The sequence below is a fragment of the Macaca mulatta genome, chromosome 2 (genome assembly GCF_049350105.2).
Source record: "Macaca mulatta isolate MMU2019108-1 chromosome 2, T2T-MMU8v2.0, whole genome shotgun sequence".
Classification (NCBI taxonomy): domain Eukaryota; kingdom Metazoa; phylum Chordata; class Mammalia; order Primates; family Cercopithecidae; genus Macaca; species Macaca mulatta.
The window spans coordinates 53,444,268-53,462,840 of record NC_133407.1 but is presented as its reverse complement, the minus strand read 5'-3'; the positions used below and the strand labels follow the sequence as shown (position 1 = coordinate 53,462,840).

The window sequence follows — 18,573 nt, the reverse complement described above, 5'->3', positions numbered from 1 at the left end:
GCCTGTAAGCCCAGCACTTTGGGACACCAAGGTGGTGGATCATTTGAGGTCAGGAGTTCAAGACCAGTCTGACCAACATGGAGAAACCCCATCTCTACTAAAAAATACAAAAATTAGGCAGGCATGGTGGTGAGCGCCCATAATCCCAGCTACTCAGGAGGCTGAGGTAGGAGAATCGCTTGAACCCGGGAGGTGGAGGTTGCAGTGAGCCCAGATCGCACCACTGCACTCCAGCTTGGGTGACAGAGCAAGACTCCATCTCAAAAAAATAATAATAAAATAAAAAAGACACACATAAAAAGACACACAACACACAACGACAAGAAACTTCATCTATCTGTGGTTGATCCAAGATATCATTTAAGACACAATTAGCTATACCAGAAACTAAATATATATAAGCATATATATACATATATAAGCATATGTACATATATAAGCATATGTACATATATACACATACATATATAAGCATAAGTACATGTATATACATATATAATGTGTTGGGTATTTATGCATTAAATCAAATGCACCTATTGGTAGAAGAAATACAAAATATACAACTTAAAAAATTTCATTAATACAGCTTTGAAAAACAGCTCTAAGAAGATAGGCTATTGGTATTTTTAACATGCTTATTCTCAAATGATTTATACACTTGATCCTTTCAAAAGGAGTAGAAACAGCTTATAAAGAAGGCAAAGGAAAAAGATATTGAAATTAAAGGTAGAGCTCCCTCTAAAAACGGAAAATCAAAGTAAGTATAAGCCAGTTACATAACACTCAAATATATGTATAATAAGGAACTGCATGTTTTGTTAACAGAAAGCTGAATATTTGGGTTGGACACAGTGGCTCACACCTGTAATCCCAGAACTTTGAGAGGCTAGGGCAGGGCGGATCACTTGAAGACAGGAGTTTGAGACCAGCCTGGCCAGTGTGCTGAAACCCCGTCTTTATGAAAAGTACAAAAATTAGTAGGGCGTGGTGGTGGCGCCTGTAATCCCAGCTATTCGGGAAGCAAGAGAATCACTTAAACCCGGAAGGCAGAGGTTGCAGTGAGCCAACATTGTGCCACTGCACTCCAGCCTGGGTGGCAGAGCAAAATTCTGTCTCAAAAAGAAAAAAAAAAAAGCCTCCTATTTTTTGACTCTGAGCTTAATAGCGGCTAACACAAAAGAAACGGAACATTTATTTATATACTTATTGAGACAGAGTCTCACTCTGTGGCCCTGGAGTGCAGTGGTGCAATCTCGGCTCACTGCAACCTCTACCTTGTGAGTTCAAGCAATTCTTATGCCTCAGCCTTCCAATTAGCTGGGATTAAAGGCATGCGCCATCACACCCGGCTAATTTTTGTATTTTTTGTAGAGACGAGGTTTTGTCATGTTGCCCAGGCTGGACACAACTCCTGAGCTCAAGCAATCTGCCCACCTTGGCCTCCCAAAGCGCTGGGATTACAGGCATGAGCCATCATGCTCGGGAGAAATAGAACTTGTAAAGAGACCATAATATATTATGCTTTTTGAAGAGATGGTATCTCTTATTTCTTGAAACAAAAGTAGTTATGACCACTCTAGAAAAATATATTTAGCAACATTTTCTGGACTAAGTACTATCTAAAATAAAAACAGCTACTACGAATAAATGCAGACATTTTCTGAAGACCAATGGTTAGCATCACTGTGAACAGGAGTGTTATTAGCCAGACACTGCAACTCTTTTTCCTCCTTGTTCCCCTTCCAATAGTGTGTAGGACTAGGGAAAATATACTTCTTTATTAGCAGGCAGATATGTAGAAAGATGTTTCTGTCTTCTATGACAAAGGTTACATATATTCTGAACATCTTGCTATTGGTAGAAAATACGTAGTTACTATGGATACCACCATTAGTATTGATACTGAAATCACAAAGAAAATTCTCAGTATGTGGCCATATAAATAGCTGGGGACACTGACAGCCATGCTGCCTGCATACATACTTTAACTTAGTGAAGACACCACTATTTTTGGGCCAAATTATCACACAATTAAGTGAAAAATACAATAGCACCTTCCAAATCTTTTAGTATTTATAACCAACAATCTTCAAACTTTGAAACAATTGGGAGATAAACTGGCATAAAAATGTTATTTCTTAAGGATATTTACTAATGGATAAACTCTAAATTATTATCACTTATTTAAATTTATTTCTATCAAATATGAAAAATACTTTAGAAGTAGCCAACTAAAGCTTAAACACAGGAGCTAATTTTTGGTAAGCTAAGGCATTTAAAAGCTCTGTATCAATCACAAAAATTTAATATATTCCCTGATTTGAGTAACTTGGAATATTATGAGCATGTTTATACACACAAACTAAAAGAATGTCAGGCTAGAATACAAAGAGTCGGTCATCTCTTTCTTCTACCTCTACCTACCACCTCAAATCTTAATAAAAATAAAAAATTAAAATAATTCCATTAATATTTCTTTCTTCCCAAAAGGTTGCCCAACTGTGGACTTAAATACAGCTGAAGAGATGTGAATTTAAAATTTTAAATTGCTGAGGACTAGAATGGAAAAACAAAACAACAAGAACGACAAAACTCAAAAAGATGCTCTATGTTTATCTGGTTCAACAATTCCGGGTTCCTTAAATTTCCTTCTTGTCTGAACAAGTTCAGTTAGTTTTTTTGTTTTTTGTTTTTCGTTTTTTTTGTTTTTTTTTAAAGCTCTGCAATAGAATTTTAGATTCTGTAGAAAAAAATACATTGAGTTTGGCGAGTTAGTTCATATGTACACACATACATACACTTTTCTGTTCTATTCAAAGCCTTGGTTTACTTAAAATCTATTTGATTGAAAAGTTAAAAGAATTGAATAAATGAATAAATAATAAATAAAGAGACCTTACCAGCTATTCCCACATTTTTCAAAACTGTTTCTCAAATTTCACCTGAAAATAATTATCAAAACATCTCAAAATAGGCTGGGATGACTTAGGTTGAGAAATGTATTAAGTAACATATTAAATTTACTAAAGAGGAAGGTGGTAGACATATTAGCAGAAAGCATATATAATGGCGGGTGAGCAGTTAAGAAATAATTTCTCTTTGCCAATTCTGAAATCTAGTAATGTGCTGAAAATAGATGTCAGAATGTCTAGTGTCCCACTTCAGCTAGCCATAGAAAAGTTTAGAGAAGAGATGTTTAGGGTCCAGTGAAACACCACTTCGAATAATGAGATTCGGATTTGTGGTTAAAAATCTCACAGCAGACAAGACACCTAACACAACTACCAGAATAAAACTAAGAGGATACAACAGAATATAAACGATAGCAATACATAATTTGCAAACCCAAATGGTGATGTAAAATGTCTTTAAAATTATACTATTTTTTCCAACTCAAAATAATTAAAAGCCCAATTTAATACATACATACAAAAATCACAGTACGGAAAGGGAAGTACACAAATATTCTTCAATTTCTATTGTAACGGACACATTAATATACAAATGTTCTCCTAGTCTTGCCACCCACCACCCCAACTTTGAGCAATAAAAGACCTCCCCTTATAAAACTTCACCAATTCTAGTAGTTGTTTCAGCTGGATTTTAGGCAGTACTCCTTTGCCTCCCAATACTTCCAATAACAGAAACTAGCTAAGCAAGTACATTTTTTTTCTAGTATTTTATCCAAAACGTTAATACTGCCTTTTTTGTAAATATCTAAATTTTAAATAATCCTATAGGTGACTAATACAAGTACTCACATATTCAAACAAGACAGGAGGGGAAAAAGACAACATAAGTATAATTGGTGAACCTATACTGGCTCTTCTAACAGATTAAAAAATGGCTATGAAGGATATTATTGTAATAACTGACAAAATCTGAATATGTACTATATATTCATATTTGATAACAGTACATTAATATAAGATACCCTGAATTTGGTAATTACATTGTTGTTAAGAGAATAATCTTCTTAGGAAACATACACTGAAGTATCTGAAGTTAAATGGATATGGTACTTCCTATCTACTTTTTTTTTTCTTGAGACGGAGTCTCACTCTGTCACCCAGGCTGGAGTGCAGTGGTGCAATCTCGGCTCACTGCCAGCTCCACCTCCTGGGTTCACACCATTCTCCTGCCTCAGCCTCCCGAGTACCGGGCACTACAGGTGTCTGCCACCATGCCTGGCTAATTTTTGTATTTTTAGTAGAGATGGGGTTTCACCTTGTTAGTGGTTCCTAAAATAATATGTTAGGATGATAAAGCAAATATGACAAAATGTTAACAAACATTGAATCTTGGTAAGAAGATTGAGTTCTCTGTACTATTGTAATTTTTCTGTAAATTTCAAATTATTTCAAAATAAAGATTCAGACATTTCTCTTCTTTTTGATTGGAAAATAATATCCTCAGAATGTTCTAATCTCTAAGACCAATCATCCTCTTCAGACTTCCTTCTGTTCTCTAAATACAGGTGATATTGCCCAAGGTCCTGGCTTGACCCTTTACCCTACTCTAATCCTTGGCCTTTCCTAAAGCTTGAACTCTAATAAAACATTCTTAAATCTCAACTAGCTTTAATGTCTATATCAAGCTGCAAGTCTGCAGCCTCAGCTGTACCCCAAATATTTTCACCTCGACTTTGTACCAGCCAGTTTTTTGGATGTACTTATCCAAAAAACAGCTAAAACCAAAAACCTCATCACTACTTTCTCCTTCCCAAACTAATCCTTTCACTAATACTTCCTAACAATACCAGCATTCCCTCAGTCAATTAGGTTTGGCACTTTGGAGTCAGGTTTGACTGCTCCCCTATCATGACCAATCAGTTGTAAAATCCTGTAATTCCCATCTCATCCCCATTGCCTAATTCAGGCCTCAGTACCTTTCTAGAATCACCATCTCTAATCTAACTGCTCTCCTCTCTTGTCTTCAAATATGTTATACACCCACCAAATTTAATTTTATCCTTATCATATAAGCCCAGTACTTTCATAGTGGTGCACAGTATTTCCTCTAACTGGAATGTTCCCTTCCCCTCAGTTCTTTAATTCTGCGTGACCAAATTCTACCCACCTTTCAGTTTCCAACTCAAAAGCCACCTCTTGAAGAAACTTTGACCAATCCCTCCAGTTGTACTTGAGAGACATGAAGTGCTTACATTTTATATATTATCACTTTCAATCACGTGATAATGTCTTTACCATTTTCCATATTAAGACCAAGCTCACTGAAAGCAGTTACTAAATCTTACTGTTTCTTCTAGTATTTAATTATAGGAGAACAAACTTTTGCTGAGTCAAGGAATTGCAAACGTTCCTGATATTTTCCCTTAGATTCATTCAGAGCTACTCTAAAAAAGTGAGATTTTTAAGGTTTTAGAGTCTTTTGGTTGGAAAAGGTGATGTAAGACCACTTGAGATGGTAACAGAAAAATGCCTTAAACAGCAAGTATCTATAATTTGGGACAAACATGTATTGTTAAACAGCCTACTTTATTAATATGACCAAGCATCTAATACTTTATTGAGCTTCCCAAGTAGCTTTTCAGAACATTGTAGGCACGGGTTTCAAACAGTTTTAAGTGGCTTCTTTCATTAAAATTCCAATGACCTACATTCACTACACTCTACATACAATTGTATTTCTTTCCTACATACTACTCTTATTTCCAGATCAACAAGAATTTGAATTGTATTTTTGAGAGCATCAATTTCATAACCAACCATGTGGCTTTTAAAAACTTGGAGGCCTGGTTTTCCCTATGGTCCTATGACTGTGACCTAGACTGATGATACCCATTTATATATATAGTCCATGATTTCTAAATGAAGTTAACCTTAAATTCTGCCAGTCAGTCTGTAATGTGTAGTTATTTCTCTCCATGAGTTACTCTACCTCCACTTGGCACCTGGGTATGAAGAATTCACTAGTTTTTAAGATGCTGCTGAAATGATCAGCATGGTGTTAACTGGTGCCTAGTTATTTGTGGGGCTTCATTTACCACCACTATCTACGGCAATTCTCATTTCCAAATAAGCTTACTGTCACTCATTTTCTTCTGAGGGAAGCTCCACTGGTTTCTCTATTCAGACCAACATTTACTGCCTCTGACATGGAATTCTTTCCTAAAAGAGCAGAATAATTTGCTAGTCTTCCATTCCTTAAGCAAATACACAGCTCTTTAAGGTTTACTGATAATCACAGCCAATAATGACAAAACAAGTAAATGAGTTCAATTCCAATGCTTGTACTTACCTCTTTTCTTTTCCATTTAGAAAAGTGGGGGAAATAAAACTCCAGCGTAGGCATTTTAAAGTAACTAAAACTAAATTTCACTTAAAATCAGCATCCTTGGTTAACAGACAGGAAGATAGTGATGGCAAGACCATTTCCCAAGGGATCTGTTTACTTTTAGTAAGCTTGCTCAGGTCTGCCTATTGCAATACCCCTGGATGTGCAAGTAGAGTATAAAGAAATTTGGTTTTCTAGTTAGTTTTGTATTTAGAACAACTATTCTGTAGAAACGGAGTACAACAGATTAGTCACCATCATTTCTTACTCTAGTTCTAGAAATATCACCTAAAATCACATTAGTTGTGGCAGCCCTGTCATTTGCTAACCAATACTACAAAATGCCATTAACACACATATCTAAGTTTTTTTTTTTTTTTTGCTATAACTAGTCAACCTAGGTTTCAACCTCCCTGAATTTACATGTAAGTTCTTCCAATTTCTTGGTTTCTGTATTTGTTTCAGCTAAATTTATAAATGCTGTCATCCTCAATGGCTGTCACTTCCTTGATTTAACGTCATCTGAACATAACCACACCCTGAGGTTTCCATCTAAATCAGAGATTCAAAAATGAGTTTTAGAATGAATATATAAAGCTTTCATCCTCTAAGTACCACTGATTACCTGCCCCTCCTACCCTGGGCCTGTCCCATTCCCCACTTAAGAACTACAGATTAAACTACTGATGAAAACCTTACTTAACTGACTCTCCACACCAGTAAGACCAGACTTGGTACTTACTATGTTCAATAAAGGAACAGTGCTATGTTACAAATTAAAATGGAAGACATAATGACTAAACACAATGTGGAATCCTGAATTGGATCCTGGAACAGAAAAAGGACACTTAAAAAAGTGGAAAACTTGGTAAAATTAAAATAAGATCTGTAGTTAATAGTATTCTATCAATGTTAACTTCCTAACTTTGATAATTGTACTAAGGCTGTACAACATGTTAACATTAAGGGAAGCTAGGTAAAGGACATACAAGAACCCTCAGCACTATTTTTGCAACTTTAAAATTATTTCAGATTAAAAAGTAAAATAAAAGGAAGGAAGGAGAGGAAGGGAAGAAGGAAGGAAGGAGGAAATGAAGGAAGGAAAGAGGGAGGGAGGGAGGAAGAATAAAAGGTGACAATCATTAAAAAGCTATACTCTATTAATTTTTAGCTTCCTGGACTATCCTCTACTAGACGTCTTTTAGTGGAATTGGTTGAAATATAATCAGATAATAAATTATGTAAGTACTAGGTACAAATTAGTAAGGAATCTGTTGGGGTTGGTCACAAAATGGTTCAGGTACATATCCTCAAGATACTTACACATAATCACTAGAAGAGAACATGTAACCAATACCAATCTCCAACAAATAACTTACTTGAGTGATTCTTTAAAATTACATAGTTCATATCTACAACTATGCAGAACCATACAGATGAATCTCAAATATAATACTGGGTGAAAGAGGTCAGACACAAAACACATAGTGTATAGTCCTACATATATAACACATTAGAAATTAGGATTGGGAGGGGAAGTGACTGATGGGGGGCACGAAGAGGAAATGAAAGGGGCTTATAATATTCTGTCTTGATCTGGGCGCTGGTTACACAGGTGTGTTCAATTAGAGCTATGTATTTATGAATGGTGCACTTTTCTTATACAAATTATACTTCAATAAAAAAATTTAACAAGTCCTATCACCAAGCATTCAAAAACTAGATCAGCTAAGTTGTACAACTTGAGTTTTACCATTTGAGATAACAAGTACTGGTGGATGTTCATGATGGAGCCAAGCTTCTTAGAGATGAGTAAAACAAAATAAATTGTCTCATATGGTACCAAAGGTATTTATGATACAAGCAGCTTAGTTCTAATTTATTCCTAGCTTCAAAAACATCTCATAGAGAACAATGATAGGAAATACTGGAAGGCGTTCCCTACACAAAATACTTGAGGCTATTGAAATACGAAGACTTTTTTTTATCCAATAATTTTAAAATTAGAGGTAATAAATGTAAGTGAATAATCACTGTAGAAAACAATCTGAGAGATCATCAATTATCTAGTGAAAAAATTTAGGATAAACTTACTAGACTTTCATTTTAAGTTAATAACCCATGTCTACTACTTTCCTTATAAACTTCTCTCTAAATACTGATGTTATCATAAGGATAGACAAGCACACCTAGCAACTGTTCTCTCACTTGTTTTAACAACATTTATGCATTTCTTAATGAAGACAAAAGCTCTGCAAATGCTTATCAATAGGGTTAAAGCCTTACAAGCTACCTAATTTCTTCCTTTAGTCTAGCTGAAGTTTCTTCCCTTTAGTACTCCTTTACTTTAGTGACCTGGTATTTAGAAGAGGGTAAAATTGTTTGCTATAAATTCTTACGCTGAGCTTTTGTAAACAAAGGACTCCCAAAGATAACCTGCTCCCTGCACCCCAGTGATCATCAGGATAGGTTTCTAAACTAATTCTGCCAATTTAACAAAGCAATGCTAAGTATTAACTTCGGAAAACTGTTGTTTAGAAAATAGGAAGTCAAATTTTAAAGTTACTATTCTGAAATACCAATAGGCTAGGATCTCATGAAAAATTAACTCCTCCATAGTAAGATAATCTCCCAGAAAGCTACGGCAGTTATAGTATTTATATTTAGTAAAGAGTCAACTCAAAAACAGTTTGGGCTACTGAAGAAAGGGTTGGATTATTTTTGAGTTATCAGTATCTACTGTCCCTACATTTGAATGGTTTCAGCTAATTGATTCCCTGAGGACTCTGCAAATGGCAAACAGAGAAGACAGAAACCATGATGGCACCTACAGAAAAAGGGAAAGGAAGGCTTGAGGGTAGCTTCAATTTTAGTACAATAACTGAGTAAAGCACTGGATATAAATGCAAGGAGAAGTATCTAAATATAGGCAGAGGCAGGCTACTTGGTGAAAAGTCTATTAATTTGCCAATTATAATTTAAATATGGAAGGAAACAAAGGGGCCATTAGAGAATTTTAAGTCAATATGAGAAAGGTACATTAGTTACTTATATTTTAAAATATATTCTGCTAAATTGAAAGATTTCCTGGGGAAAAAAGGAGATTCTTGTCTTTCGAGTTACACAAAATCAAACTAGGGATATTCAGCTATTTAGGGCAGGTTTACTGAAAATGGGCACTTAAAAGCTGCCCCTACTGAAAATGATTTCCAACATTCACAAACAGGAGCCTAAAATTTGTTATCTAGCAACAGTGGGACAAATCTATGCCTCAAAATAAATAGATAATGTAGAAGATAACGTTAGGGACTTGCAGTCCCTTAAACTCCCAAACATCTCTCTTTTTCTTTTTGAGATGGAGTTTCGCTCTTGTCACCCAGGCTGGAGTGCGATGGCGCAATCTCAGCTCACTGCAACCTCCGCTTCCCAGGTTTAAGTAATTCTCCTGCCTTGGCCTTCTGAGTAGCTGGGATTATAGGCGCGTGCCACCATACCCAGCTAATTTTTGTATTTTTAGTAGAGATGGGGTTTTACCATGTTGACCAGGCTGGTTTCGAACTTCTGACCTCAGGTGATCCACCTGCCTCAGCCTCCCAAAGTGCTGATATTACAGGCGTGAGCCACTGCGCCCAGTCAATGTCTCTCTTTAATAGTAGAATCACCCCTGCCAAATACCTCTTTGACAAATTAGTAAAATAAAAAATCCTGAATTTATAAGAGTAAAAATGAACAATGTAATTTGGTGATGTCCAAAACAAACAAGGTCAGAAGTTATATTTAATATTTTTTAAAGCTTAACACACACAAATCTTCAACCCGTTTGCAAGGAATAAACGGTCTCACGATACTTTATCAGCTGATACACCTATCAGTAATTCTGTAGTTACCAATTGAAAGTGTAGATTATTAAAACTAACAAAGTTAGCCATGATTGCTTCTCTCAATGGAAAATTTAATAAGCTAGTTGAAAAGTTCAAAGAAAGCCACTAGCCAGTTTCTGTTGGGTGGGGCTTGTCACCTTAGTACCAACAAGGCCAATTTACAGTGAAGAATGGCTGATCTGATTATATTTTGATTTTATTATATTTTGGCATTAACACACTACAGACAAATATCCACTAACTTCTTTGGCTCTGAATAACAGGCTCCAAGGAGAAGATAAAATAAGTATTTTCAACCCATGAGAAACCATAGATACGCAACCTGCCTCATTTCCGATACTTAAAAGTTGCTGGTATCTAAAAAAGAAAACATATAAGGAGTATTTAGCTGTAACAACAAATGATGTACAGCCAACTTCTATGGTTGTTTTATTATGAAACAAAATAAACCTTTCAATATTAGATTCAAATTATTAAAAATATAGCTCAAACCTTTCTACACTGATAAAAATAATATATATCATTCATATTGACACCATGACAGCTCAAAGTTAGCTATTTGAAATAAATCATCAAACTTCTGAAAGCTACTCTTATTACATTTCTAAACAGAGTGCTATTTTTCCTTTTTCTAAGGGAAACTATAAAGCATACTCCAAAGTACTCACATTCTGGCTACATTTGGAAAACTATCTGAATGATTAAACCTTCATGTTTATTTCATCTCACAATTTACATTTATGTATTAATTTAAATGGCTAGAGAACTATTTAAAAATTTATTTTATAAACACGGTACTACAAATTTTAAAACTTCCTGTTCTAAAAGTAACTATTTAAAAACATTTCTGGAACACAACATCAAAAAAAAAACTGTTATTTCCCTAGAGTGACACACACAAGCAAATCAAGCCGAAGAATTAAGACTGTTTTAGCATTTCTAGGCAATATGTATCATGTCTTAATATGACATGTACATGCACTTAGCAATACTCTTTTTCTAATGAAAGAGATGGAGTTGAGTTCATGAGTGTTATCCAAAACTATGGCAGAAGACACAAATGCGTTGCCAGGCAGAGTTAAAAGAATCTAACGAGCTTTGTGTGAATTTTAAAAACATTGTTTGAACTCAACTTCTATTAACTAAACACAAAATGATGGAGTGCTAATAAATATTCAGCAAAACGATTGAACAGAGCATACACTACTTAAAATGTGTGTTAAGCAGAAAGATAAACCAAAGTATCTTTTGCCATAAAAGAACTCCAAGACTTCATTCTGTATTTTTAAAAGTTAACAGTAAAATCTATATAGCATTTCTGTAAGAAAGCAAACTGTTTTAGGGGCATACAAATCAGTAATGCAGACCTAGTGAATTCTAGCAAACAAACTTGAAGTTAAAGTTTCTTGCCAAAAATTAAACAACGATTACTTTGATACCTTGGTCTTGTTCCTCCTCCAATTTCATAATTTGAAATAACATTTTGCTTTGAATCACTATGGCTTTTACAGGAAAAAAAAAAGAAAACATAAAATAGCACAAAAATTAAAATATAGTTTATTTTATAGAATATGTATTTGCATTAAAATACACTGGGGAAGTGACTATTTCATATCAAAAATTCAACACAATAGGAACCCTTCAGAAATATAGATATACTTAAAGTACACAGGATGCAGAAAAGTATGTTTATTTTCTATATAAAATATAGATTGTCCTTTTGGTTTATTTTGCTGCTTTGTCCCATGCTAGATACCATGTGATTTCCCCCCCCATAAAATAACAAAGATCAGTTTTAATGATGAGAAACCAGTACAGTGCAAAGCAATTCATGCATACAGTTTTGCATGTATGCATTCCATATGTAAGTATTCATACCTATCCCAGAGGCTCTTTGATTCCTGTAACGTGTTCAAATGGAACGCTTGGTAGAAAGCAGTTGAAGGATTCCTGTGAGATCCGAGAATCAAATGGAAATGAAGTTGAGAACGTACAGTATAATCACTACTTTTCAAAAGAAGATGGAAGATTTTAGATTTCTAAAACAGTGTAACTTTTAATAATAAAAAGATTTAAAAACCACGTAAGTTTGCTTAAAACAACACTTCGAAAGAAATTAAAAACTGGACAAAATCCAGCAGACTTCAACAATAATTCAGGATCACAGTTATAAAGAGGTAATGCAGATGAAACTAAATACTAAGTAGCATCCAATTTTTTATGTGTGTGCTTATAAATATGACTAATTCATAGCCTAATCAACACTGTTCTGTACCAAATGCCTTTATAAATATCCATCTTGTTTAACAGTTTAACAAGGCTATTCTCAGGTAGAGTATCCACATAAAGTAAGTTAAGCTATATCTTCACAATGTAAAAACTTTTCTTAGGCTCTGTTAAAAGTGGCAAAGGTTTGATAATTAACAATGAAGAGTTCTTTCCTGGGTTGGACTTGACACATTTCCACCTTCAAAACCCATTTATTTATATGTGTTTTTTTTCTCGTATAGGGCAAAAAAAGGCGCTGCAATTGTTTGGCAGCTTTCTAATTCTAGCATTGGTACTGTACCACTTTAAGGGGTAAAAGCCTATTTATCGTAATTATTTTTCATTTCTAACATTCCCTAGGGATACGTTCCCTAGGGCTATCACCATAGACTCTTAACTGATGGGCTCTTCTGGACTGTCTCCCAGTAAGTATGATTCACCTCCTATCTAGGGACTGGTTCCACGGGGACCCAAACTTTTGACAAACCTGTTCCCTCCTCCTCAGCACGCTTTCATAGTCTTCCCCCACCTTCAACCTGTAAGTCTGGAAGCTAACAAAAACTTTGCCATATAACTTTGTAGCAGAACAGCAGTGGTTAAGAATGTATTTATTAGGTACCACACACTATTTTAACTGCTTTATACTCATTAACTACATTTTGACAATAGCCCTAAGAGGTAGGAACCACTATTCCCATCTCATAGATGAGAAAACTGGGTCAGATAGAAGTAACTTGGCTTACATCACTGAGCTAGTAGGTGGCAATCTAGTTCCAGAGTTTATGCTCTTAAACCACTACGCTAAACACATAGCAGCATTAGTTTGACCTCTTTAAGTCTGTCTCTTTATCTGTTAACTGGTTACATTACTACCTAGCTTTGCAGGATGGCTGAAGAACTGAGTCTAAATGTAAAGTTCCTGGCATACAGTGAATTCTTAATAGCTATTATTTTAATCTACAAAATGAGGTTTAGATACAACATGGCAATTCTGGAGTCCTATTAACAGCCTTAAACTCTGTGCAGAATTATTAGTACAATTAAAAAAAAAATGACTTCCAAGATGCCAGAGAATCACTAAAGTAACTGTTTGATTAATTAGAAGACTAATACGTGTATTTCTCATTGCTTGCCCTACTTCAACTCCTTTCTATTCTTTTAACCCCTTCACCGCTTTTCTCCTAACTAGGTCTAAGGCAATCAAAGACACTGATTAGACCTGCTAATAACAAGAAAAGCTTAAGAGGTTTCTAACTACTGTTTGTTTAACGGCTTACATCCTCTTAAGATGTATTTGTCAGGCCACTTTTTTCGCTGTACTTAGAAGTCAGTCTGCCAAATCAAATGAAAACTGAACCAACTGAACATTCAATTTGGTTTTTTTTGGTTGTTGTTTCTTTTTGTTTTTGTTTTTTAAAAAAAAAAACAGGCTTGCCCAGGAACATATGGGAACTAGTTTGCTCTCCTCAAAGGTCTGTTTGGAAACCTCCAGTTTAAATGGAGTGACTCAGAGAGGAAGGTAGTATACACAAAAGAATAAGAAAGAGTATACTTGGAAGTTATTCTTCAAGTCTACAATTCAAAATTCATTAAAGAGTACTCACAATATATTTATAGGGATGATATTCTTTAAAATAACTATTATTTATTTATTTTTTGGAGACAGAGTTTCATTCTTCTCACCCAGGCTGGAGTGCAATGGCACAATCGTGGCTGTACTGCAAACTCTGCCTCCTGGGTTCAAACAGTCTTCCCACCTCAGCCTCCCGAGTAGCTGGGATTACAGGTGCCCACCACCACACTCAGCTAATTTTTGGTAGAGATGGGGTTTCACCATGTTGGCCAGGCTGGTCTCAAACTCCTGACCTCAGGTGATCTGCCCGCCTTGGCCTCCCCAAGTGCCGCGATTACAGGCATGAGCCACCACACCTGGCCTCTTTAAAAGAATTTTAGATCCTCTGACTTTGGAAATATAAATATTTAATTTGAATCAAATTCATATTCCAGGTAAGTTGGTTCCAAATGAAGTCATATGACTTGTTATAAAATTCCAGCAGTTTTACAGAATAGTGAAATATCTCTTAAGTCAAATGTAAAAGTGAAAAACAAACATATTTGTAGTTAGTAGTAAATACTGGGATATGTAAAGAACCTGTGAAATAAAATACTGTATAAATGGATCAAAAGTTTTTAGAATATATTAGAATACACTTAATTAGAAAAAAGCTAACAATTAATAATCACTCTACATATATTCAAAGTGAAGAAGCCACAGTACATGGTTTTCTATAGTACATAGTTATACAATCTATGTACTACATAAAACTTTAAACAGTCTAGATTTTAAAGGTAAAAATTTAGACAGTCTTATAAGCTATGAAATTTTGTTTCTGGGATACTTCAACTGGGATGTTATCCATAAACTGAGGGATTTCTGGCAAACAGCAACAATAATTGGTCTCCAAACACTGATTAACAGGTATAGATTAAAGGAGTCAAGTCTGTGAAATTACAGATCAAGAAAGTAGAAGGGAAAAGAGCCATTTGTAAAGATTGAAGGGCCTGATTATCAGAGAGACTTCTATTTTGGAATGGCATAAAATTGAGGAGATTAAGAGCCCAAGGAAAAGGCTGTTAATGGGATCATTTCAAGGTTACAGTCTATGAAACCTGAAAGCATGAAGAGGCAACTGAAATTAAATATTTTATTAGAACAAAATACTGATTTTTTATGCAGCTGTGGTCACAAATTCTCTTCCACTCAGGAAGTAAAATTTGAAACCAGCTTTCTAACAATTTATTTGACATTAATATAAACTACCACTCTAAATATAGAGACAACGAAGCAATTCTAGGAAGACTGAGATGTGGTTTACACTGTACTTCAGCCACCTAAACAAAAATGCTGTTTTCCTATTTGTAAACATTCAACACCACTGAACAAAATATATTCTTTTCTCCCTGACTTTACATACTCAATAGTCCATCACATTAATTTCCAAGTAAGTCAAAATACTATATCAGAAAATGACTCAAAGCATGTGGCATGTCTACCCGTTTTTGCAAGATACTACTTTGTAGGGTAACTGACTACAACAGGGAGAAAAACACAAACATTCCATACCTCAAAACTAAGCTACAAAAATTGTCAAAGCTTAAAGCATAAGGTACTTGAGCACTCAACAAACACCTCTTTCTCTTATCTATGCCAAAATATGACTTCAGAGATCTCTAAATAGAAACCAAGGAAATACAATATGAAGAAGATCAACAAGCACCATCTCCAGTATTATTATCTGGGGAATTTAAATGATTAAAAATATCCTTTAGGTAAAGGGTTACAACACAACAAATCAGTGGCTATGGTAGCTCTTCCTTCCTCCAAACTTACTGTCTGCCAAGTAATAAAACAAATTTGTAACTCGGAATATTCAAAAGCACTGGCTTTGGGTTAAAGGTCTGAATATGAGTCTATGCTTTGTCACCCAATACCTAGGTGACTCAAATTCTAAGAGTTTGTTTCCTTAAACCATAAGAAAGGAGGAAGGGAAGAAACCACTTTCTTACAAATTGTTGAAAAGATCAAATGAAAGTCTATATACATAGGACCTGACACAAGTAAGTTTGCTTTTTGTTTAATACAGGGTTAGTTTCCAAATTACGCTGCCTATAAATCAAATTTTGGTAGAGTATCTCAACATGTACCAAATGTTCTGACATTATCAAGGTAATATTGAGGGAAACAAAATACTTAAACTTAGAGCTAGGTGTACCAAAATATTTGGCATATTTCATTAGATAAGAATTCTGATTTTTGGGACTCAGCACTCCGAAGGTATTCCCTTAACACAACTTTATCATAAGATTATAATTTAAAATGCAATAATCACTGAAAGGATACTGAAATCATTTCAAGATATACATTATTTTAACAATAAAAGCTTCAATAAACACCTTTAACAGCAACTTACTATAAAAATCTAAATTTCTGGCCAGGTGCGGTGGCTCACGCCTGTAATCCCAGCACTTTGGGAGGCCGAGACAGGTGGATCACGAGGTCAGGAGATCGAGACCATCCTGGCTAACACAGTGAAACCCCACCTCTACTTAAAAAAAAAAAAAAAGAAAAAAAAATTAGCCAGGCGTGGTGTGGGGCCCCTGTGGTCCCAGCTACACAGGAGGCTGAGGCAGGAGAATGGCATGAACCCAGGAGGCGGAGCTTGCAGTCAGCTGAGATCTGGCCACTGCACTCCAGCCTGGGCGACACAGCAAGACTCCGTCTCAAAAAAATAATAAAAAAAAATAAAAATCTAAATTTCTTACCATGACATTTAAGTCCTTCACTCTGGTTCCTGTCAAATTAATAATACCATTTTCCAAACGATAGATTCTCACTCTTTCACAAATCATTATACAAACTACCTTTTATCTCTGCTTGGAAAACTATCCCCTTCTTTTCTTAGTGACCTAATCTGAATGACCATTTTAAGATTTAGTTCAAGAGTTAGCCTCAAAAGAATGTACAAGTAATAATGGGTACTTCTAAGGATAAACTGGGTGGCTAGAGGACAGAGAAAGCAGAGAGGCTTTCGATTTTACTCTTTTATATATTTTGAGTTTTGAACTATATAAATACCTATGCAGAGAATAATTTTTAAATAGAAGTCAGTCTACTACCCTACCAATCCCAACCTGATCTGATGTCTCAAATTGTTCCCATTAGCACCTTATATTACTCCATCACCACCTACAATGTATATCAAAGTATACATCTGATCATCATTTTCATGATGATGAAAATGCCTGAGATCTAGGAGGGCAGAATAGTCTCATATTTGTATTCCAGTGCTCACTACTCGCAGAGCATCATGAAAGCTGAATGACTGATATGCTGTTTTAAATGTTTTCTTGGGCCATCAACCTACTTAATGAGTATTTGCAAACTTCATTTATTGCCACACAATAGTCAAGTGGCAGGAAAGGGGTGACAAGGTTTAAGTTTGCTGTTCTCTCATGAAGCACACCTGAATGTATGGTCTCATATACATAAGGCTAGAAGAAATCTTAAAATTTGACGAAGTCTCAAAAAAGAAAAACAGACAAGTGAAATAATTTGACCAAAGAAACCAGCTAAATGATAGAAGAGCCATGACTGGAACACAATTCCCTATACTTCTTACAACATCATGACTCCTCTGCACTAAAACATCATCTCCTTTTTTCTGACTACAACCATACCATACAATTATGCTTTCATACTAAAATGGAAGATTCTTGGTATGATTTACAGCATGTGAAGGGGTGATCTGGGAGAACAGTTTGGACACTGAAATATTAACATTTCTGTGACATACGTTTGCCACATATATTATGTTACAAACTGTTCAAATTACTTGCATACATCATTTAATCCTTTAAAACTCTCCCAGGTAGGTACAATCCCCATTTTTCATAAGAGGAAACAAGGCATCTACGCCAACTAGCTCAAGGTCAAATACAGCAGTTAGATTTTAGCCCAGGTATGTCTGACTCCACTGTCTCTGTAATGGTCATTCACATATGTTAACACATAATTAAACATGCTATTGGTTTTATTTGATCAAAACAGCTCCTCTCTCCTTTGTTTTGTCTTCAAAGACTAGGTAGACAGTATACCAAGCAAAGATTTGTTTTGCTTTAACATACAAAACCACTTGATAAAAACTAAATACTAACTCTACTTTAGAAACTAGTGGGCTTTACACTTAGCTTTGGGAATCCTTTATTCAGGTTAAATGATATACTTGTATAATAATGAAGATGAACAGCCTAACACTAACATTTAAAACTATGCCATCATTATTTATAATAACTGACACATTAATCACAAACTCCATCTTCTACAAGGCAATATTCTTTAGACAAATTTTAGTAAAGGCTTATGGGAAAAGAAGCTTTAAGTAATTTAACATTTAGACTTTACTTATTTGTCCTGCCTACCCTAATAATAGGTATATGTCCCAGGCAAACACTAATAAAATTAACTCAATTATCTGCAGAATTTTCACTTAACATCACAAATAAATGTACAATTTAAAAGGATGGAAGCACTTTTTCTTCTTAAACAAAAATTAGCTTGGGTACAAAG

The 18,573-nt window shown here is 35.0% G+C and overlaps 1 protein-coding gene across 3 annotated transcripts in view; it reads right to left on the bottom strand.

Annotated features, from left to right (window-relative positions):
• Positions 1–18,573, bottom strand: part of TSC22D2 (TSC22 domain family member 2) — a 52,205-nt gene that overhangs the window by 24,768 nt on the left and 8,864 nt on the right. Inside the window, exon 2 of one of the 3 annotated variants that reach the window (XM_015131797.3) lies at positions 12,057–12,128. The exons of the other annotated variants lie outside the window; for them this stretch is intronic. Coding sequence (XP_014987283.1) covers positions 12,057–12,128 — 72 coding nt within the window. The remainder of the gene's footprint in view (positions 1–12,056; positions 12,129–18,573) is intronic. 3 annotated transcript variants of the gene reach the window in all.